We start from the raw sequence: 23539 nt of genomic DNA on the forward strand, positions 1-23539 counted from the left end.
ACAAGGCCAAGGTATGTTCATTTATTACTCCAAAAAAGTTGGAACTCAAATAACATAGAGAGAAAAACTAACTTTGCCATCGGAGGGTTTTTGGCCGGCAGCCCTGGTCGCCTTTGATTCGCTCTTCTTTCTTTTTCAGGCCGCAGAGAGAACCAGTAATCCTTTGAAGTCCGAAGCATCCAGCCTACTGATCTTCTTTGCATCATCAAAAATATTCAGTAATTTCTTCAATACCGCATGTTGTTCATGCTGTAAAAAATTTGAGAGAATAACATAGCAAGAATCTTAAACTCTTTCTTGCTTGGACCCTACAAAATAATATATATATATATATATATAGAGAGAGAGAGAGAGAGAGAGAGAGAGAGAGAGAGAGAGAGAACCAATTATGATAGTGTTGGAGGCAAAGTAAAAGATTAAAAAAAACTAAAGAAGCAAGCAGTTTGGTGTTGTATATATAGGTATATACAAGAATAGATTGTAATAATGATGTTTGAGTTTGGAGAATATGGTTTTATAAAGTGAAAATTCAAGTTCTAGAATTTTCTAAGTGAAAATTCGAAAATCAGTATTTTCGATTGGTCGAAAGTTTGACTCGATCAATCAAAAATGATAAAGAAAAAATCCTAGAGTTTCTAGATGTCTTGATCTCTATTTGATTCCTGTTTGACCAATCGAAAAGAGCACTCGATCAATTGAAAGTAATTTTTGACCGATCGAAAATCGTGAAACAGGATTTTCTGCAAAATTTGCTAGTGACTATTCAGAAATGTTGAAGAGGTTTCAAGCCTTGTTAACGGTTTGAGAGAAACACAAGAAATCCTGTAATTATTATCCAGAATTGCTATTTGTAGAACCCAACAATAGTGTGGGGGGCAAATATTGTCTAAGGAAAACAAAATAGTGCCTCCAAGTTATCTACTTTCTATTTGTCTTTTGTGTTAACCTTGTTCTTCCATTATTACTTTGTGTAATATCCACAACATTTGTATAGCATATCAACTAGCTAATTTATATCAAAAGACATAAAAATCTTACAATCAAATAGAATCCCTCTTAAAAGTAAATAAATACATGTGATACAACCAGATAAATAAAAGGTTTATCAAGATGATCAAGTTTGGCAATGAAGAAGACGCAACAAATATTGATGAGGGCAATCTCTATCTTAAACTTGCGATAACGATGAAGATGCAACAACTACTAATTTTGCAAATCTAGCATAATCTTATTTCGATTCAACTACAACAACTATGATGATAATTACCATAAAAAATTATTTAAAAAACAGCCTTTTATGATATAGCACATCAAGGGGAATAAATAATAAACAAACCTATGAACTAAATAAATTTTAGACACATATAAACGAAAGTAGAATACCCACTAAAGAGTTTCATTTCCTTAGACAATGTGGCTCAAGTCACAGCAAGTCCTAAAATGAAAAATTATGAAGATAAAAAAGACTTTGTGACACTTCACACAAAGGTTGGGTAATAATAATAATATTTACTCCCTCCATCCCAATTTGTTATTTAATTCAACCATTACTCCAATATAAAGGAGAAAGAATTTGTACACCTTTCCAACTAGACTCCAAAGGAAATTGTAAAATGATTGCTTTATTTTTTTTCCCATGTATGCCACATTCCATATGATACATATGTTAGGAAACCCATTCTTTTTAGAGATACTTAAATTAATGTTAGCTCCTTGAGAAGTTTCTCTTTCTCTCATACTATAAAGCAATTTAATGTTGTTGCACTTGCTTTAGCCTAGAAAGCAAGGCTTTCTTTTCCTTTATTAGTTTGGATGGAAAATGTTCCATCAGATGTTGATGCTTTTCTTTTTGCTGATTTTCCATCTTCTTAATCAAATTTCAAGCATGGTCTTTTTCCTCAAAAAAAAAAAAAAAAAAAAAAAGTAAACAAATAAAGATACAAAAAAAAATTGTCTTGTGACTTCTTTTGTCATTCTTTTAATGATAAAATGATAAACTTACCTTAATAGAGACGTGGAACACCATGAACTTCTTCTAGCATATGCTTATGCAAATTTGCAATAGTACTTGAATTTTGAAATTAATATACATTTTTTTAATTAAGATATAGATATGTGGATGAGTTTAAAATTGATTGAATGCTCTACATCATATCATCAAGAATATATCCTATTTCCTTTTTTCACTTGAGTTGGATTAATAGATAATATTGCATACTAAACCAAATTAAACAACTTCAACACCACCAAAATAAATAAGGACAATGAAGTGCTAAGAATTTTGTTTTCTATTTCTTTGTTGTATATACTCTACACAAAACCTGATATTTCTCTTTTTCTACAAAGGACATAAGTTTCTATTCTAGATAGACACTTATAGCAAAGGATACTCATACCAGCTAGTTCATGAGAATATCATCAACCCCTATTATTATTAGTATTTGAGACTACCAATTGTTCTTCAAATTCAATTTCTATTAGAAATTAGTACAATTTGATTTCCATCAAACTATATATTCATGTTGGAACATATATTGAGTTTGGAAAAACTAAGCAAGTCCACCTTAAATAGAGGCCTAAGAAGGCCAACATCAAGAACTTTTGATATGTAACAACCAATTTTTGTGGGATTCACCACGCTAAAGAACTTAATATCATTTCACCAGTAAATTTTAATTATTTCAAACATCCTAAACAAATAAAGAGAGCAATAGAAATTCTCACCAACAGTTGTGAGTTGCAATACAAATTCTAGTCACCAATAGTAGTGAGTTGCAATACAAATTTTTAGTAATTCACGCCACACTTGAGTTAGATTAATGCATCAACAATACAAATTCCCAATGTCAATGATACTATACATGAACTTAGGGGTGTTTGCGGTGCGTTTTAGCTAAAACCATAACTACACCGTACTTTATTTTTGCTGTCACGTGCGCGGTACGGAACGGTGTGGTGTGGTTTAGAGTTTAGCGAAAACCATAACCACACTGCACTTCATTTTTGCATTCACATGTGCGGTGCTATGTTTGAGATGTAGTTTGAAATCGGTATATTTTTCAAATTTTGGGCTTTTTCTACCCAGTCCAAAACTAATTTTTCCCTTTTTTTTGGCCAAGTTTTAAATTATTGAGCTAGTTTTTCTTTATTTTAGGTTGACTTTTCTAGTCAACACTTGCTAGGACTATCAAACTATTTTTTTTTTTAAACTAGGGTTATTAAACTATTAATAATATATTTAATATTAAAAATAAATAAATATATTAATATATAGAGAGTGTGCAGTGCGGTGCAGTTTATGCAATTTTCTTATTATAAAACCGCAAATCACACTTGTAGCCTCATGAACTATTCAACCTTTTTCATTAAACAATAACTACATAAATGTTTTAGCCTCTCATTAAACAATATCTACATAAACTGCTTAGCCTCTCTCACTTGTAGTTTTTGTTTCAGTAGACAATTCTTTTCCAATGTTAAGGATACTCTACATATCATCCACTTTGGAGCCAAATATGTTTTTGGTTACCTAAACTATTCCGCTTACAATGGAATCTCCTTCCAAAGCTATAGATGTGTAATCGCTTTATTTATATCCATGTGATGGCCAAGAGTACAATCAAAGCTAATAGAAGGAATTTTAAATCGATTCAATTCCAATGATGGAGGAGGGATTCACTAAAATGAGGAGACTAAGAAAAAAGGAGAAGTATCATGTTCTGAGTATAGTACTGAATTTTATACTCTATAATTCAATCTGCTAACTACTAAAACACCTTAGCAAATTGAATTTCTGCAGGCACGGATACTACTAAAACTTTATTATTAAATTTTCTAACTACTAAACTCTATCACACTGATTACATAATATAAACCATTAATGTTACCGTCTCAAACATAAAAAATAAAAAATAAAAAAACCAAATCAATTTTAAACATAGAAACAAACAATCACATATCAGTACAAATACCCAACCTAAATACATAAAAAGCCATATATGACCCACAACACAAAAGAGGTAGTAACAAAATTTTTTTTTTTTTTTAAAAAAAAACAGCAATAAAAAAGAACAATACTATTAATCTAATCCTTACATTGACTATTACACAAGGCAGTCACAAGAATAGAGGTCAAGAGCAATTGGGATTTAGAGATACCTAAACTAAATCATCCAGCTTTTCAGTATTAATATAGTGTGAGGAGAGGAAGAGATGAAGGAGTTAGAAAGCCAAAGTCTGGCGTTAGGAAGCTAAAAGGTTGCCGTGTGAGATTGTAACCATGAAACACAAAGGATTGCCGTTTGAAATTGTAACCGTGGAACACAAAGGGTTGCCGTCTAAAATTGTAACCGTGTAAGATATAGGGTTGGGAAGTATTTTCTTTTTATTAGTATTTTTAAATTTAGGAAAACTATTTTTTAATTGTATTAATATAATGTGAAGAAAGAAAGAGATGAAGGAGTTAGAAAGCCGAAGTCTGGCATTAGGAAGCTAAAGGGTTGCCGTTTGAGATTGTAACCGTGGAACACAAAGGATTGCCCTTTGAAATTGTAACAATGGAACATAAACGATTGCCGTCTAAAATTGTAACCGTGTAAGATATAGGGTTGGGGATTATTTTCATTTTATTAGGAAAAATTCAACAACAAAAAAAGGTTGACATGGCTACTGATGTGCCTCAACCTGAGCGTAGCAACATTAAATGCAGCGCTTCAACTTTTAGTAAAATATAAATGTAAAGAAAGGACAATTGACCATTGCATACCCTTGGTGCAATAGTCACTACACAAGTATAAGTGTTTATAGGGTGTGGGAGGATAAGGGTTGGGGTTCAAGTCTCCAAGAGAGAGCTTCACACACATATACACTTAGATTAGGTTAGAGTAAAAATTCTATCTTGTATAAATAAATAAAAAATGACAATTGAATTGTTAAGAGTTAGAATTAAATCCATATTGCACCTCTCATTAATAATGTTTTTCTTTATTTTCTGTTATTGTTATAATTTTATTATATTGACTTATATATGTTAGAGTGTAAAATAATGTTAAATTATTTTAAATTGATTAAATTTAATATGTTTATAACTAGTAATATACTTAAACTCTATAATCACTAAAATATTTAATAAAAAATTTCGATCGAAAATAATTTGTTTTTGGTGTAAATTTTATTATTATATATGTGATTTTTTTTTTTTTTGTTAAATCATGCTACATACATACTTTTATGTATAGATATTATATTATATTATATATATATATATATATATATATATATATATATATATATATAACATTACCCTTAAAAAAATCAACACATCTGTAGAATCCAAATCGAGACCTTATCTTCAGTCTCATCATAAAAATAAAAATAAAAATAAAAAGATTTCCACTCTCTTTTTTTTTTTCTTTTTCTTTTTTTTTTGAGAGGAAACATTGGAAACTTTAACAATGAAAACCGGATATATCAGTCTGAATTACATACTAAACTTATTAGGCTTTGATGGGACTGACGAAATCAACTACAGACGAGACTAAGGCATCTGATGGGACTGACGAGATCAACTACAGACGAGACTAAGGCATCTGATGGGACTGACGAGATTAACTACCGACGAGACTAAAGGTATCTGATGGGACTGACGAGACCACTCTCTGAGACGAGCCTAAACAAGTATACACGTCACTGACGAGGATATCAGGATCATTCAATGCCACCAATAATACCTCGGACGGTTACAGAACCAGCTGGACGAACCGTCGAAGGCATATTAAAACCCCATTACTCAGCAAGAAGCGTTACTGAAAGAGGCATTAAAGCCACAATAACTGCCACAACGGCTAGAATCTGGAACAACATATATAAAGCCCACGCATTGCCAACAGAAGATATGAACACAGTTACAAGATATCCCTAATCATTTTTATAGTCTATTATTATAAACTCCCTTGTACTGACTTTGGCATCGGAGACGTTGTGGCAGGCACCACACCGGTGACCATTCTGGAGAATTTCTTCTTCCGTCGCGACACAAGCAGACCTCTACTCCCGTCTGGACGACCTCACTACGACTGACGAACTCGTGATTCATCAATCTGGTCCCGTCTGGACGACCTCACTACAACTGATGAACTCGTGTTTCATCAGTTTGGCGCCGTCTGTGGGGACGACATTTTCGTACTAACGGTTCGAAAGCGTAGTTTCTACCAACTTCAATATTCAGATGGAGTCCAACCAAGATTCAGTGGCCTTAGCCCAGCAAGTCAAAGCTCTTGCGGCCACCGTTGAAGAACTCACTAGGCAGAATCAGGAGATGAGACAACAGCTTCAGCATAAGGAGAATCGGTCTATAGTTGTACAGGAGGATGAAGAAGACAGCCATGGGAGAAGCGACCGACGAAGGACCACTACTCCAGACGAACAAAATTCTGATCTTCTTCAAGAGATGAGGAAAGAGATGGACGAACTGAGAAATGCTATTAAGGAGAAGACAGATCAGAGCCTAGATAGAATGGTTAGGGCAACAGATTCTCCTTTCACCGTGGCAGTCTTGGAACGACCAGTGCCGGCGAAGTTTCGGTTGCCTCAGCTTGAGCATTTTGACGGGCTTAAGGACCCCCAAGATCACCTTAATACCTTCAAGACGACATTAGGCCTCCAACAGCCCCTAATGAAATCATGTGTCGTTCCTTCCCTACCACACTTAAGGTAGCTGCAAGAGAGTGGTTCATAAAGTTGCCAACCTCATCCATTGATAGCTTCGAACAGTTGAGTAGCGCCTTTCTGCGCCATTTCGTCGGAGGGCAACGTCCTAAGAGACCAGCGGACCACCTACTCACTGTTAAGCAACGGGAAAAAGAAACCTTGCGGTCATACGTGAAACGCTTTACCCGAGAAACCTTGGAAGTGGACGACGCTGATGACAAAGTATAACTGATGACCTTTAAAGCAGGGCTGAAGTCTAGAGAGTTTGTGGTTTCACTGGCAAAAAATCCACCTAAGACGATGGCAGAAATGCTCTTAAAGGCGCAAAAGTACATGAATGCTGAGGATGCGCTAGCCGCCATTAAAGATATGGAGAAAACAGAAGAAAGGGGAAAGAGGGAGGACGAACGTAAAGGACGAAAGAGGGAGCATCCAGATCGTCGGTTTACTGACGAAGCCAAAAGATCATCGAAAATGGCTAGGTAATAAGATTCCGCCTTGACGGATGTACATTACCGACGAAGTAAGTAATAAGATTCCGCCTTGACGGATGTACATTACTGACGAAGCCAAAAGATCATCGAAAATGGCTAGGTAATAAGATTCCGCCTTGACGGATGTACATTACCGACGAAGTAAGTAATAAGATTCCGCCTTGAGGGATGTACATTACTGACGAAGTAAGTAATAAGATTCCGCCTTGACGGATGTACATTACTGACGAAGCCAAAAGATCATAAAAAAATGGCTAGGTAATAAGATTCCGCCTTGACGGATGTACATTACCGACGAAGTCAAAAGATCATCGAGAATGGCTAGGTAATAAGATTCCGCCTTGACGGATGTACATTACCGACGAAGTAAGTAATAAGATTCCGCCTAGACGGATGTACATTACTGACGAAGCCTCGTGATAAGATTCTGCCTAGATGGATGTATACTACTGACGTAGCCAAAAAAATTATTATAAAAAAAAAAACCTTTCATCTTCTATGGTCGTCATGGAACATCATGACGACCACAAAATCCAGGGGCATCTGATGGGACTGACGAAATCAACTATAGACGAGACTAAGGCATCTGATGGGACTGACGAGATCAACTACAGACGAGACTAAGGCATCTGATGGGACTGACGAGATTAACTACCGACGAGACTAAAGGTATCTGATGGGACTGACGAGACCACTCTCTGAGACGAGCCTAAACAAGTATACACGTCACTGACGAGGATATCAGGATCATTCAATGCCACCAATAATACCCTGGACGGTTACAGAACCAGCTGGACGAACCGTTGAAGGCATATTAAAACCCCATTACTCAGCAAGAAGCGTTACTGAAAGAGGTATTAAAGCCACAATAGCTGCCACAACGGCTAGAATCTGGAACAACATATATAAAGCCCACGCATTGCCAACAGAAGGTATGAACACAGTTACAAGATATCCCTAATCATTTTTATAGTCTATTATTATAAACTCCCTTGTACTAACTTTGACATCGAAGACGTTGTGGCAGGCACCACACCGGTGACCATTCTGGAGAATTTCTTCTTCCGTCGCAACGCAAGCAGACCTCTAGTCCCGTCTGGACGACCTCACTACGACTGACGAACTCGTGATTTATCAATCTGGTCCCGTCTGGACGACCTCACTACAACTGACGAACTCGTGTTTCATCAGGCTTTTTAGCAATTTGCCAGAAAAAAACCTAGCAAACAACAACTCAGCCACAAGAGATAATAATTGGTTTAGGTTGTGAGGTTTATCACCATTTGATGAAATGGGGCCAAGATTTTGACAAATGGGGGCCATGATTTTGACGAATGGGACCAAAGTTGTACGTGAGTATCTAACTTGATGCGTACCTTTACGGATTTTTTTTTTTTTGTTTTTCTTCAAGTAAGGGGACTGGCCCCTTTGAGCCCCACCTAATTTTGTCTCTAACTCTATCTTAGGGAATAGTTATATACTAGAAAAAGTTTGAATCTACCATCGTAAAAAAAAAAAAAAAACAAAAGGAAGAGATCATTCATTCAATTTCGGGAATCTATTATAGAGTAGGAATTTCCATCCGTTCATGAACTTGCCATAGAAAATCAAATCGTAAAAGACAAGGAGTTTTTGTTTTTTAGGACCATATAATAAGACAATGAATTTCCATTGGTTCATGAAAAAACAAGAAATTGAAAGGAAAGTTCTACAAGCTGAAATCGTGCAAAGCACATTTACAAATATACCCACGCTCTTTTTTATTTATTTCTTATGCAAAGTATACGCCCTCTCTCTTTTATATATGCATAAAACATACATACATATATTCCAATTCTCCCATCATTTCCGAGCCCATCTCCAACAACATTAACCTAAGGATGAGTTACGCACTACCTTTGCTGCTATTTTTTCTTCTTCGATTTAACTATGCAATATCCAAAGTCGAGGAATACCAAACATACATCATCCATATGGATCATACTCAGAAGCCTGTGTCTTTATCAACCCATGAGTCATGGCATCGTTCCATTTTAAATTCATTGTCGTCTTCTCGTGGTGATGACCAGGACCTGTTATTGTACTCATACAACCATGTCATGCATGGCTTTAGTGCGAGGCTTACACCCTCTCAGCTATCTGAGGTTGAGAAATCTCCGGCTCACCTCGCCACATTCCCGGAGTCCTTTGGCAAGCTGTTGACAACCTACTCCCCTAAGTTTCTTGGGCTACAACAAAACGTTGGCATATGGCCTGCTGCCTCATATGGAGAAGATGTGATTGTAGGTATCTTTGATTCAGGAATTTGGCCAGAGAGCGAGAGCTTTAATGATGAGGGAATGTCACCAGTGCCACAAAGATGGAAAGGCAAGTGTGAGAATGGCACAGCATTTAGCCCTTCATACTGCAACAGGAAACTCATTGGGGCTCAATCGTTTAGCAAAGGACTCCAAGCTGCAGGAATTAATATATCCAAGGAACAAGATTTCAGCTCTGCAAGAGACTTCCTAGGTCATGGAACACACACATCATCCACAGCGGTGGGTAACTATGTACATGGTGTAAGTCACTTTGGTTATGCAAGAGGCACAGCCAGAGGAGTGGCTCCCCGGGCACATCTTGCCGTGTACAAGGTCCTTTGGGCAACAAGCACAAAAGAGTCTGCATCAACCGATGTTCTTGCTGGTATGGACCAAGCAATTGATGATGGGGTTGACATCATGTCTTTGTCCATTGGCATTAATCAGACTTCTTATTTCACTGATAACATTGCCAAAGGTTCTCTTTCGGCAATTGAGAAAGGGATTTTTGTTGTCTGTGGCGCTGGCAATGATGGTGATTTTAAAACAATATACAATGGAGCACCTTGGATAACAACTGTTGGGGCTGGCACAATTGATCGAAGTTTCCACGGAAAAGTGACTCTAGGAAATGGGGTTACCATTGAAGGCACATCATACTTTCCAGAGAGTGGTTTCATTACTAATTTACCTTTGTACTACGGCGCACGCAACATGAGCAAAGCCATTTGCAACCACAAAGCATTAGATAAAAAGGAGGTTATTGGGAAGGTAGTGGTCTGTGATTATAGCACCAAGATTAATGTTTCTGAACAGATTAAGGAGGTCGAGAGCGCAGGTGGTTATGGAGCTATCTTCTTGACAGATGCATCATTCTCTTTCTTTCCAAATGAATACTCCATTCCGAGCCTTATTGTGCCAACTGCTTCAGGGACTCGGGTTAAAGAGTATGTGACAAAGGTGAGAAATCCAATAGTGAATGACATGAGGTTTCTATTAACAAGGTTCGGTACCAAGCCTGCACCTCAAATCGCCAAGTTCTCTTCAAGGGGTCCAAGCACAATCAGTCCAGGAGTTTTAAAGCCAGATATTCTAGCTCCAGGAGTTGATGTGCTAGCTGCATTTTCACCCATACTTCCGTACATCCGAGTAGGAAAATATGATTTGGCTTCAAATTATGTTTTTCTATCGGGCACATCAATGTCCACCCCACATGTTGCTGGCGTTGGAGCTTTACTAAAAGCAATCCACCCTGAATGGAGCCCAGCAGCTATCCGATCAGCTATGATGACCACAGCCTATGTCAAAGACAATACTGGCAATATTTTTAAAAGCCAATTGACAAATTCTTCTTCCTCACCTCTAGACTTTGGTGCTGGCCATATCAATCCAAACAAAGCCATGGATCCTGGACTGATCTATGATATGGGTCTGCAAGATTATATTCAATTTGTGTGTGGCCTGGGGTACACCAAGAAGCAAATGATTCTTCTCCTTAGACGAACTCGATGGAGTTGCGACCACAAATCTATTCATGATCTAAACTATCCCACTTTCATTGGTGTACTATCCAACGAAACTAGATATCCAGTGACAATGAAATTTAACAGGGTTGTGACAAATGTTGGAAATGATAAATCTGTTTACCGAGCACATTTGGAGAACATTCCAACCGGAATGAGAGTAAGTGTCAAACCGAGGATTCTTACCTTCACCCGCAAACATCAGAATCGAAGTTTTGTTGCAAGTGTTGTGCTTGATAAGCTTGATGGAGAAAATCCAATTCCAACGGTATTTGGTTTTCTCAAATGGATTGATCAAGATAGCCACATAGTATCAAGCCCCATAGTGGCTATCAAATATTAGTGGACAATATATATGGGCATGTTGTAGACGACTAAATTTCTTAGTTCGAAATAAATCAAACAAGTAAAATAGTTTCGCAAATACGAATTTGTATTGATAAATGTGTGGTACAATTCTCTGTAATTACAAAAGAGTGATCCTCTGATTCGATCTCCTTGAAAGATTTATTGATTGTAATTGTGGTAATGTGATTTTGATTTGAACATAAGATATTCTTCAATTTGGCTGAGGAATGGATCGAAGATCTTTGAAACGGGATTACAATGAATCTCTGGCTATGAGCTTGTTAGAAATCCTTTGTTCTTCGTGTTCTTCGTGTTCTTCGTATGTTCTTCGTGTTCTTCGTGTGTTCTTCGTGTGTGAAGGTTTGTGGTGGAAATTCTTCGGTGCTTTAGAGGCTTGATTCCGTAGAGCTTCGTTGATTTATGGTTTGTTGAGGTTTCTAGAGGCTTTTGAGCTTGATTCCAGTGAACTTTGAGATTTAGGAATATGATTTGGATGATTCCTCTTTGATTGTTCTTCGTATTTGAAGGTTTGTGGTGGAAGTTCTTCGGGGCTTTGGAGGCTTGAATCCGTAGAGCTTCACCAATTTGTAGTTTGTTGAGGTTTCTGGAGGCTTTTGAGCTTGATTCCGGTGGACTTTGAGATCTGGACGAGTAGTTTGGATGATTTTGCTTCGAATGTTGTTTGCATTCGAGGTTGAAGTTCTTGAAGTTCTTGGAGGCTTCGGGGTTTGATTCCGGCAGAGCTTCTGGATTTCTGAACTCAAGATATCTTCTTCCTTCTGTCTCAGTCCTGTCTGTCCTCTGTTCTGTCTCTCTTCTCTGTGTCCTTTGTTGTTGTCTCCTGCTCAATGTCTTGGGGAGGCTTCTATTTATAGGAGTTTAGGGGTAGGTGAGCGACACGTGGCGGAGTTTGATTGGTCCGCTTATGTCATCGCTTACACGTGCTGAGTGCTTGTGTCACTGCTTACACGTGCGAGGCTGCCTGTGTCATCGCTTGCACGTGCTGAGTGCTTGTGTCACTGCTTACACGTGCGAGGCTGCCTGTGTCATCGCTTGCACGTGCTGAGTGCTTGTGTCATTGCTTACACCTGCTGATGCAGTTTCATGCCTTTATTTCAATGACACTTGGCAAATTTCTATTGGTTTCTGAATAGCGATGGCAAAACCTAGCAGCAGTACGTGGCGCTTTGTAATTGGTAGTATTTTGTGGATTTTGGTAGTATGATGTGTCAGCTTGTGATAGGTCGGGAATTTTCCCTCTCTACAAATGCCCCCTCGAGACTCGTTCATGCACACAGTTTTTTTTTTTTAGAGTGTGGTGAATGAATGAGTCTTGAAAGAACGTGGATTCCTTTTTATACTTGACTCTTCTAGTGAAATAGCTGAAGGTGGTGGAGCTTTTAGCAGGATGAAGTATTTGCAGAAGAGTAGACCCACCCATATGAAAGGTTTTGATGAGACTGAGAAGGGGTCTGCCCGTATTTGAATGTACTCGTGTGACCGAGCTTTCTGAGCAAAGGTTAAGTCAAAGTAATTTCAGAAGAGTATTCAATGGTACTTGGAGTGGGTTGGTGGGGCTGAAAGTTATTTGCAAGAAGTTGGATGTACTTGCAAGATTGAAACATTTCGGTAGATGTTAAGCTGAGGTAATTTCGGAAGAGTATTTTGGATCGTTGGTGGCGATCACAGGGTGTTGAAGATAGAGAAGAGGTGAGTATGTTGGCATACAGCATGCAGAGCTCTAGAGCTAGCCTCTTATTTTTAAGGACTTCTGGTGAAGTTATATCTGAAGGGTATACTTCGGATTACAGAAAGAACATGTGGGAGTGTGGTTGAATGTGCTTGTGTCATCACATCACTCTGGTTAAGTTGAGGTAATTTCGGAAGAGTATTTTGGATTGTCGGTGGCGATCACAGGGTGTTGAAGATGGAGAAGAGGTGAGGATGTTGGCTGGGTACAGCATGCAGAGCTCTGGAGCTAGCCTCTTATTTTTAAGGACTTCTGATGAAGTTATAGCTGAAGGGTATACTTCGGGTCATAGAGAGAACATGTGGGAGTGTGGTTGAATGTGCTTGCGTTATTGCATCACTCAGGTTAAGTTGAGGTAATTTCAGAAAAGTAGTTTTGGATTGTTGTTGTTGATGGTGAAAGAAGATGGTGATGAAGCAAAGTGAATAGGTGAGACATACGACACCATGGCCCTGACCCTGCATGTTAGGGACTCTCTGGCGTAGATGCCTCTGGGAAGTACACCTTCGGATGTGGGACTGGCTGCATGCTGAATGATGTCCGTCAGTAAGTCGTTGAATGCGCCTGTGTAACTGGACCATACTAACGGACATTAAGTTGAAGTAATTTCAGAAGTATATTTTCTGAAATTCTTCAAGCTGATCTTAAGTTGGAGTAATTCCAGAAAGTGTGTTTTGTGGTACCAGCAACAATGACCTTTGGACCCCATGATGGCGGAAACATGGGATGAGGCTTTGGTAACCCTTCACCGACACCAAAGGCTAATTTCTGATGAGCTGGTACCTTGGAGGTCATCACAAGTGTTGGATGGGAGACAATTTGTAGGATAACCCAACACTTTTTACCACCTTCACTTGATGCAACTTTGTTGGGAAAGCACAACAAATGAAAGATGGAGCTAACTTGTGATCCTGGTTTTAGAAACCAGCCAAGTTGCTGTTTGTTCCGAACCACTGCTCCTGATGGGAGAGCAAACAGTTGAAGAGAGACAACAGAAGCCCTGGTCTTAGGAACGGGTGTCTCTGCTGGACTTGGATTTCCTGGTGAACCAAATCCAAGAAAGCATGGAACAACGATGCCGACCTTGTTATGACTAACTCCATGAACAAACGTGGTCATTATGTGAGGAAACAAAATTTGTTTGAATCCTAAAACAGTGATGATGTTGTGAGAAGGGTTGCTACTGAACCATGAAGGGGTTGATTTCAAACTGATCATGAAGTGATCTTGGTTGCTCGGTATTGAGAATGACGAGACCATAGTGAGAACTGGCTGTGGGAAGGAGGATTTGAAAATTTGAAAGAAGCAAATCTTCATTTCATGACTCAGTGTATGTGTTTTTTTTTTTTTCTTCATGGATTTAACGGATCCGGCCCTCCTATTTATAGTGAAGAGATGAAGAATGGTAGCTGGGTAGTTAAGAATGGCGGATGAGACTTCTCGGTCGGAACGGTGGATGAGAATGGTAGACGCCGAATGGGAATGGTGGGCGCCGAATGGGAACGTTAGGTTGGAGACTGGTAGGCACCGACGAAAATAATAGGTTGAAGCAGTGACCCAATGTAATTTCAATTCTGAGACATACTTGTGAGAGTTCGTCTGTTTTTGAAAGGGGAGCCTTGATCAAGTCTGGAGGATAATTTTGAGGGAATCCGGACCAAATGGATGGATCTCAAATTATGATCTTGAGAGCTTAAATCTTGGATACTGCTAGTACTTTGGAGAAGCGGGTGTAGTTTTTTTTTAAGTCCAAAACAAATACCTGGATTTCAAAATCAAAGTCTTTGCGAAGACCTGATAGGACAAGTTTTTGCTTGAATATCTTGATCTTCGGTCAAAGTTTACACCAAAGCCAATAGTTGTAGACTCACACTATTTGAGCAATTTTGGATGCTCAAATGAATAAACAGACCCAAAATTTGGAAAGTACACGAAAAATTGAACAAGACAGGTCAATCTTAAAAATTTTGACTTTTAATCAAAATTTGTGCAAAAGTCAATTTTTTTAGAAATTGGCCTGTTGTGCAATTTTCGAGCTTCGATTGAAGAAACAGGCTCCAAAATTGGAAAGTACGCGAAAAACTGAGTGGGATAGCCTTGTTTTGTTTTTTTTTTGTCAAAGTCAAAGTTCCAACTAGCCAATGCTTTTTTTTTTTTTTTTTTTTTTTTTTTTTTTTTTTTTTTTTTTTTTTTTTTTTTTTTTCAGGCGGTCCGGTCCGGGTCGGTCCGGGTCAAAGCGGGTTGGACCGGGCCGAGGAGGATGACGTCATCCGTGACGTCATCAGCCTGGAGCGCGTGTCACGCGTGGCGCGTGCACGCGCGTGAGAAATCACCGGCGCGTGGGAGCGCGTGGAATCTTCTTGCGGCGCGTGGGAGCGCGTGCACCTGAAGCTGGGATCGCCGGACATTCTGGCGGCGCGTGGCGGAGCGTGGCCCATCGTTTGGGCTTGAAATTTTCACATCTTGTAGCTTTTAGGCCGTAGAAGACTGCTATGTGGTCTGTTTTGTGAAATTGTGCACAGATTTGCACAGTTTTGATGGACTAAACCGGTGGTCATCGCGAGCACGTGGTGGCGCGTGGTGGCGCGTGGCTCATCGTTTGGACCTAAAAATTTCAGGTTTTGTAGATCGAAGGCCGATAGCTCTAATGGTGGTATCAGTTTTGTGAAATAAAGTCTGGATTTTCACAAATTTGGTCGAGAAAGTCGTGGGCCTTTGTTGGACTTATGGCTTTTTCTTTGGTCTAATTTTGCGGTGGCCGCCTGGACATGATGCAGAAATTCTGGTGGCCGCCCTGACAGGATGAAGACATTATGGTGGCTGCCCTGACAGGATGAAGACATTATGGTGGCTGCTCTGACAGGAGATTTGAAAATTCTGGAAGGGAAGCTTTGATTGTTGAACTTTGTTACTTCTCCTCCTTTTTTCTTGTCTGTTTATCCCAGAAATTTTCTATATAAAGCCCTACGGGCATGCATACATTTATTCAAAGTGTAATCTTCTGAATAAAAGTGTAGAGATTTTATTTTATTATTATTATTATTATTATTATTTTAAATTCATTTATTTATTTGTTATTATTATTAAAATTTTCACTTTTTTTTTTTTTTTTTTTTTTTTTAGGGAATCATGATGCTTTATTTCAAGGATGCAAGAACCAGCCTTCAGTCTTCTTCTCCAGCTTTTAAGATTTTTTTTTTTTTTTTTTTTTTTCTTTTATCCTTTGTTTAGCCATGCAATGAGATTTTCTTCTGACTTCGCTTTTTTTGTTGTTGCTTGTTTTTGTTTTGCAGCTCAGTTTCCTTGATCTTTGGGTTTTGATATCAAACTTCACGCTGACGTTCTCATAGAAGTGTTTGCCTTCATTTGGTGACTTTGTATTTCATTGATAGCAACGTTGCAAGGACGTATGCCTTCATGTTGTTACATTCTTTTCTTGCATCAACAATCTTTTAGTGATATTCGTCTTTGCAACGACGTTTCCATAAGGATATTCAGCTAGACAATAATGCTATCGCCCATAAAGCTACGTCAACACTTCATTTGCACAAAAGCTATGCCAACATTCATCTTTGCCATGAAGCTACGTCAACACTTTATTTGCACAGAAGCCATGCCAACATTCATCTTTGCTATGAAGCTACGTCAACACTTCATTTGCACAAAAGCCATGCCAACATTCATCTTTGCTATGAAGCTACGTCAACACTTCATTTGCACAAAAGCCATGCCAACATTCATCTTTGCCATGAAGCTACGTCAACACTTCATTTGCATCGAAGCTGGGCCAATAGTTCTATATTGAAGTCGTGCCGACATCCATTTTTGTCATGCGATCGTGTCAACACTCCATTTGCACAGAAGCCATGCCAACATTTATTTTTGCCATGAAGCTACGTAAACACTTCATTTGCACACAAGCCATGCCAACATTCATCTTTGCTATGAAGTCGTGTCAACACTCCATTTGCACGAAGCTATGCCAACATTCATCTTTGCCATGAAGCTACGTCAACACTTCATTTGCACGAAGCTATGCCAACATTTATCTTTGGCGTGAAGTCGTGTCAACACTCCATTTGCACGAAGCTATGCCAACATTCATCTTTGCCATGAAGCTACGTCAACACTCCATTTGCACGAAGCTATGCCAACATTCATCTTTGCTATGAAGTCGTGTCAACACTCCATTTGCACAGAAGCTATGCCAACATTCATCTTTGCCATGAAGCTACGTCAACACTTCATTTGCACAGAAGCTGCACTAATATTGGCCTTTATAATGAAGCTTGAAGTTTCAAGAAGCTCCCATCAAGACTTTGAGGATGCAAAGAGATGCCAATAAAACCTTGAAGATGTGAGAAGAATGCCGCCATGATTTTGACATTGCACGAACATGCCCTTAGAGGAGAGATGATGCAACATCAACTTCGGATGTTGGAGGAAGGTGACATTGTCCAGATTTTAGAGACTTGATGTGAAACAACACCACTCAGAAGGGAGATGATGTGGTTCGAATTTCAGAGTTGTGAAGTGACACATCCTAGAAGAGAGACAATATAGCCTAGACTTGAAAGGTACAAAAAAGATGCCCCCAGGAGATAAGTGATGCAAAGTATACTTCAGAGACGTGAGAATATGTCCACAAAAGATGAGCAATGCCATGCAGACTCCATTCCTTGCAACAGAGGTTGAAGATTTTATTTTACTCCACAACCGAGAATCAAGTTATCATTATTTCAAGGAAAGCTACGTAACACCAATTCTTTGCAGCTATCACTTTCTACCACAATGATCTTTGAACATCATATAGTGAGCAATTGATTGATCTCAAGCGACGCCTTGCCAATCAAAGGGTTCTTGAAAGCATGTTGACGACCTTTGGACAAACTCTTCAAGCTAGACTGACAATCCTTCTTCTTTTTATGTGACTGAACTTAGTGAAAAGTACTAAGCTGCCTACGTACCCTGGAGAGGGATCAAGTCATTTACGTAGTTCAACCAAAATTTTTTTTAATTTTTCTTTTGCTTTGTTTTTGATGATGATTTTTCTTTCTTTTGTTTTGTTTTTTGATGATTTTTTTTTTTTTTTGTTTTGTTTTTTTTTCTTTTGCTTTGTTTTTTTTTCTTTTGCTTTTTTTTTTTTTTTTTTTTTTTTTTTTTTTTTTTTTTTGTTTCTTTTTTGTTTTTTTTTTTACAAAAAGGGAGGGCTCACGTGTGTAATCCTTGCCCTACACCCCACGGCATTTCATGGGTACCAATTGTGCAATAGTGGGTATCATCTCTAATCGAACCCGAGACCTTGGCCTCAAGGGTGACATGGACATCCAACCACTACGCCACACTCACAAATGGTGACATAAAGTGGGATTAATTTCTCCTTATTGGTGCACTTTCAAAGGTAATGGAAAAACATCATGTACTCTTGTAGTGCTGCAGTGGGTAGTTTAAGCTCTTACCGAGGAGCAATTCTTGATTTTCAAGCATAGAAGCGTTTGAGGAACTTCCCATTGATGGGGCCGATCCTTACACCCTCTTGGTCAATCAACTTGTAAGCTCTATTGGTGTTTGCCCCCTGCCAGAGAGTTGGAAGTACATCACAAGCAATGGTCACATGGTTTGACCCGACAACTTCATCAAGGTCTAGATCAATCTTGTTTTCTTTGGCAAGCTTCATAATTTGTTCTTTGAAGACGAAGCATTTTTGAATTGGGTGGCCAATGATGCGATGATATTTGCAGTAGTTAGGGTCATCAACTTTCCCTATGTCTTCTGGTCGCTTGCATTCTGGTAATTCAACCAGCTGTAATTGCAATAGTTGTTCTAAGATGTTTGGCACATCTTCATTGGGGAACGGATATGATTTTTGCTCACGTTCCTTAAAGGTCAGACGACGTACTTCGTTCTTTTGCCATCCTTCAAGTTGTTTTTCATTTGTCTTTGCTCCTCTCCTTGGAACTTTAACTATGGTAGTGTTAACAGTTATTGGGTCTTTGAGATTGCCTTTTGCATTCCTGTCATTCACCTTTACTTCCTTTCTGCTTTCCTCAGGTATGGGAGGTTTCATATTTTCATGGCAAGAAATACTCAATTCCATGTCGTGCGCACGAGTCGCCAATTCTTCGAATGTTCGGGGTTTTACCCCTTGTAGGATGTACAGAAGTCCCCAATGCATGCCTTGGATGCACATTTCTACAGCAGATATTTCAGATAGTCTATCCTTACAATCTAAACTCAAAGAACGCCACCGACTGATGTAGTCAACAACGGGTTCATCTTTCCACTGCTTAGTATTGGTAAGCTCCATCATGCTTACTGTACGGCGTGTGCTGTAGAACCGGTTGAGGAACTCCCTTTCAAGTTGTTCCCAATTATCGATTGACTCGGGTTCTAAGTCTGTATACCAATCAAAGGCATTCCCTTTTAGTGAACGAACGAACTGCTTTACAAAGAGGACCTTGACTCCCTGCGTTCTCGCAAGTTTCTACAAAGTGAGCAATGTGTTGCTTAGGGTTTCCCTTTCCATCAAATTGCAAGAACTTAGGGGGTTGGTACCCATTTGGCATTCTCATATTGTCAATGCGTTTTGTATAAGGTTTTGAATACATGAGAGAATGTGTGGAAGAACCTCCATATTGTGCTCGTATGGTGTTCGTTATCATGTCCTGCAGTTGTTGGACAGATATTGAGGCCATTGAGGTGGATTGTTCTTGTCGGGGAGTGTTTTCAATTTCTTTCCCTTCATCATCCTTTGTAGATGCGAATTTATGACCATGGCTTGATTCACCAAGATCTTGTACTTCGAGTTTGTTCATTAAAGTTGCAATTTGGAGGTCCTTATCTTCAAGTGCTTTTGTGAGAAGGACGACCCTTTGTTCCATTTCAGCCATCTTTTCTTCCATGGTAGAGGTGTTAGTCATCATGACTGACACAACTTCCACAGATGATGGAGAAGGAAGTGATTTGAAGTGAGCACGTGAAATCTCATCTTTTGGGTTCCCTTTGATGAGAGAGAAATCGTGCGACCAGCTTCTTGTGGAGGAAGAAGGGGATTTGCCCCCATACTTGAGGTGTTCCAAGATGGAGATGTCCTTGTTGATGACCTTGTTTCTTTTAAGAGGGTCTAAGGAGATGATTGTCTGGACTTTGGCTTCCTTGGTTGATTGAGATTGAAGCTTATTGTGAGCTTTAGGTTGGCTACAATTGATTGCTCCAATGTGACTGTTGGTGGTAGCCGTACCAAGTTTAATTGAAGTAGCTATTGTTGAAGCTTGAATGTTCTTGCTAGAGGCCATTGAAGGTGGTAGCAAGATGATGAAGATTTTTTTTTTCTTTGAAGGAGAATGAGATGAGAGGCAGAGAGGTCCCACCGGGCGTGCCAGAATTTGTAGACGACTAAATTTCTTAGTTCGAAATAAATCAAACAAGTAAAATAGTTTCGCAAATACGAATTTGTATTGATAAATGTGTGGTACAATTCTCTGTAATTACAAAAGAGTGATCCTCTGATTCGATCTCCTTGAAAGATTTATTGATTGTAATTGTGGTAATGTGATTTTGATTTGAACATAAGATATTCTTCAATTTGGCTGAGGAATGGATCGAAGATCTTTGAAACGGGATTACAATGAATCTCTGGCTATGAGCTTGTTAGAAATCCTTTGTTCTTCGTGTTCTTCGTGTTCTTCGTATGTTCTTCGTGTTCTTCGTGTGTTCTTCGTGTGTGAAGGTTTGTGGTGGAAATTCTTCGGTGCTTTAGAGGCTTGATTCCGTAGAGCTTCGTTGATTTATGGTTTGTTGAGGTTTCTAGAGGCTTTTGAGCTTGATTCCAGTGAACTTTGAGATTTAGGAATATGATTTGGATGATTCCTCTTTGATTGTTCTTCGTATTTGAAGGTTTGTGGTGGAAGTTCTTCGGGGCTTTGGAGGCTTGAATCCGTAGAGCTTCACCAATTTGTAGTTTGTTGAGGTTTCGGAGGCTTTTGAGCTTGATTCCGGTGGACTTTGAGATCCGGACGAGTAGTTTGGAGGATTTTGGTTCGAATGTTGTTTGCATTGGCGGTTGAAGTTCTTGAAGTTCTTGGAGGCTTCGGGGTTTGATTCCGGCAGCTTCGGATTTCGAACTCAAGATATCTTCTTCCTTCGTCTCGCCCCGTCCGTCCTCTCGTTCGTCTCTCTTCTCTCGTGTCCTTTGTTGTTGTCCCTCCTCCTTCAATGTCTTGGGGAGGCTTCTATTTATAGGAGTTTAGGGGTAGGTGAGCGACACGTGGCGGAGTTTGATTGGTCCGCTTATGTCATCGCTTACACGTGCTGAGTGCTTGTGTCACTGCTTACACGTGCGAGGCTGCCTGTGTCATCGCTTGCACGTGCTGAGTGCTTGTGTCACTGCTTACACGTGCGAGGCTGCCTGTGTCATCGCTTGCACGTGCTGAGTGCTTGTGTCATTGCTTACACCTGCTGATGCAGTTTCATGCCTTTATTTCAATGACACTTGGCAAATTTCTATTGGTTTCTGAATAGCGATGGCAAAACCTAGCAGCAGTACGTGGCGCTTTGTAATTGGTAGTATTTTGTGGATTTTGGTAGTATGATGTGTCAGCTTGTGATAGGTCGGGAATTTTCCCTCTCTACACATGTTCACATGCTAAATATTAGCTATTGTCAAGGGCGTCTTGGCTGTTTGTCTTCTCAGTTCAAGTAGTGTTTGTTCATCATGAAAATTTGCAAGTGCTATGTTATTACCATATGTTGGCTTTGTATATGAGAATAAAGTTGTTATGGAACTAGTTCAGAAAAGATACAATAGCTAATAGACATATTGTTTCACTATGCTCTGAACAAGCAAATAAACCTAAACAAAATAAAAATAATAAGTTAATACTGGATGATCTTAGCCTAATCCACGCCAACCCAGCCTAAGTATTGCCTTAACCCAGTGATGGAGGCTTGCACACGTGTGTGGTGGAAGGCCCATTGGATAGGTCCTTCCCTTTACATTGAAGTAGAGATGCCCTTGGACACAACCGGATAGCCAACTTATATATAAATCCATCCAAATTCCAATTCCTTTACTATATGGAACTAAAAAATTATCACTCTTAGTGATAATTAAGTGGGTACTTTTTGAGTTAATTTTTTGTTCACTCTTTAATGAGTTTTGGGCAAGTTACCACATGACATTGATCTCCTTACGGAGGAGAACACGTCCCAACTCAAGCCACTTCAAAGAACAAGCAAGTCCCACATTTATTTTGGTTAAGAAATAGCCACCCACACAATTTCAAAAACCATTTTTTCTAACACGTCTCTTGAATCTTGGATGCGGTTGTTCTACATTGTAATGTTACATTCATGTCCCATGCCAATGTAGGTGTTTGTTATTAGAGCAAGACATGAAATTCCAGAAAAATTTTACAGGGTCCACTTGTTTAACCAATCATGCCCACAAATGAGTAATCCGATTGGGCAAAGTTTTGGATAACTTCTACCCAATTAACATTTCTCAAAACACTATCCTCTTTATTTTATATTATTAGTTAATAGGTTGCGTACCCTTTGAGCACACTCGTCAGAAAAAATTTGGAAACATCATACCAAATCTGTCATGGTTGGTGGCTTCAACGAGGGCGCATGTGAGTACACATCCACAAGCCGCCTCTTTTGACAAAGACCTCGATGGCTACACTACCACAAGCTGCTTCTTTTGACTACCAAGGGTTGCATCACGACGCTAAAACTCGAATCGTTCAATCAAGAGATACATACAAAAATTTCTCAAAAAAAAAAAAGATACATACAAAAAAGTTCCGGACCAGATTCCATATCTTTAGACCCGTCGTAATTAAAGAAAGGATGAAACAAAGTGAGTTTATTCAACGCAGGCTTAGACTGTTCTAACTAATAAATACAAAACGTTATCCTTGAGAGGAAATGGGGTGATACAAATTCAAATAACATGAGGCTCTTTTTATTTATTTATTTTTTAAGTTTTGTGCCATAATGTTTAAAATTAAGATAAAGATATGATATTTCTCTATGTGATTTTTTTTTCTAATTAGTTATTTGTACATGAGTTAGTGGATGATGTGAATGGAAGAAATTATTTGAAAAATGAAGCAAAATCACTTATTTTTATATGGTTTGTAGCCCAGCTGTACAGCTTCTGTGAGCTGATAATATCCCAACAGAGTGACCCCAGTGGTACAGCCATGATAACTTCAAGATTGAGGGGGGAAAATGGGTGCAACTGGAGGGAGAGAGAGTATGTCCAGCTGTGTGTAGGGGCTGGTTAAGCTTGCCCCTCTTATCATGCACTTAAATAAGTTTTCCCTTTTAACAATGCTCTTTTAGTTGTTGTGAAGTTATAAGTAGTGTTGCCTTCCATAAGAAGGGCTTTTCTATGGAGTATTTGTGCCT

At 38.9% G+C, this 23539-nt stretch overlaps 1 protein-coding gene across 1 annotated transcript; it reads left to right on the forward strand.

Annotated features, from left to right (window-relative positions):
- The first annotated feature begins 9064 nt into the window (after window positions 1-9064).
- Window positions 9065-22350, forward strand: LOC142614788 (subtilisin-like protease SBT1.6). Its single transcript, XM_075787423.1, has 2 exons — window positions 9065-11385; window positions 21756-22350. The coding sequence occupies exon 1, from the start codon at window positions 9083-9085 to the stop codon at window positions 11366-11368; it is 2286 nt and encodes a 761-aa protein (XP_075643538.1). The 5' UTR covers window positions 9065-9082; the 3' UTR covers window positions 11369-11385; window positions 21756-22350.
- The last annotated feature ends 1189 nt before the right edge of the window (window positions 22351-23539 follow it).

Source organism: Castanea sativa, chromosome 11 (assembly GCF_040712315.1).
Source record: "Castanea sativa cultivar Marrone di Chiusa Pesio chromosome 11, ASM4071231v1".
Taxonomy (NCBI): Eukaryota; Viridiplantae; Streptophyta; class Magnoliopsida; order Fagales; family Fagaceae; genus Castanea; species Castanea sativa.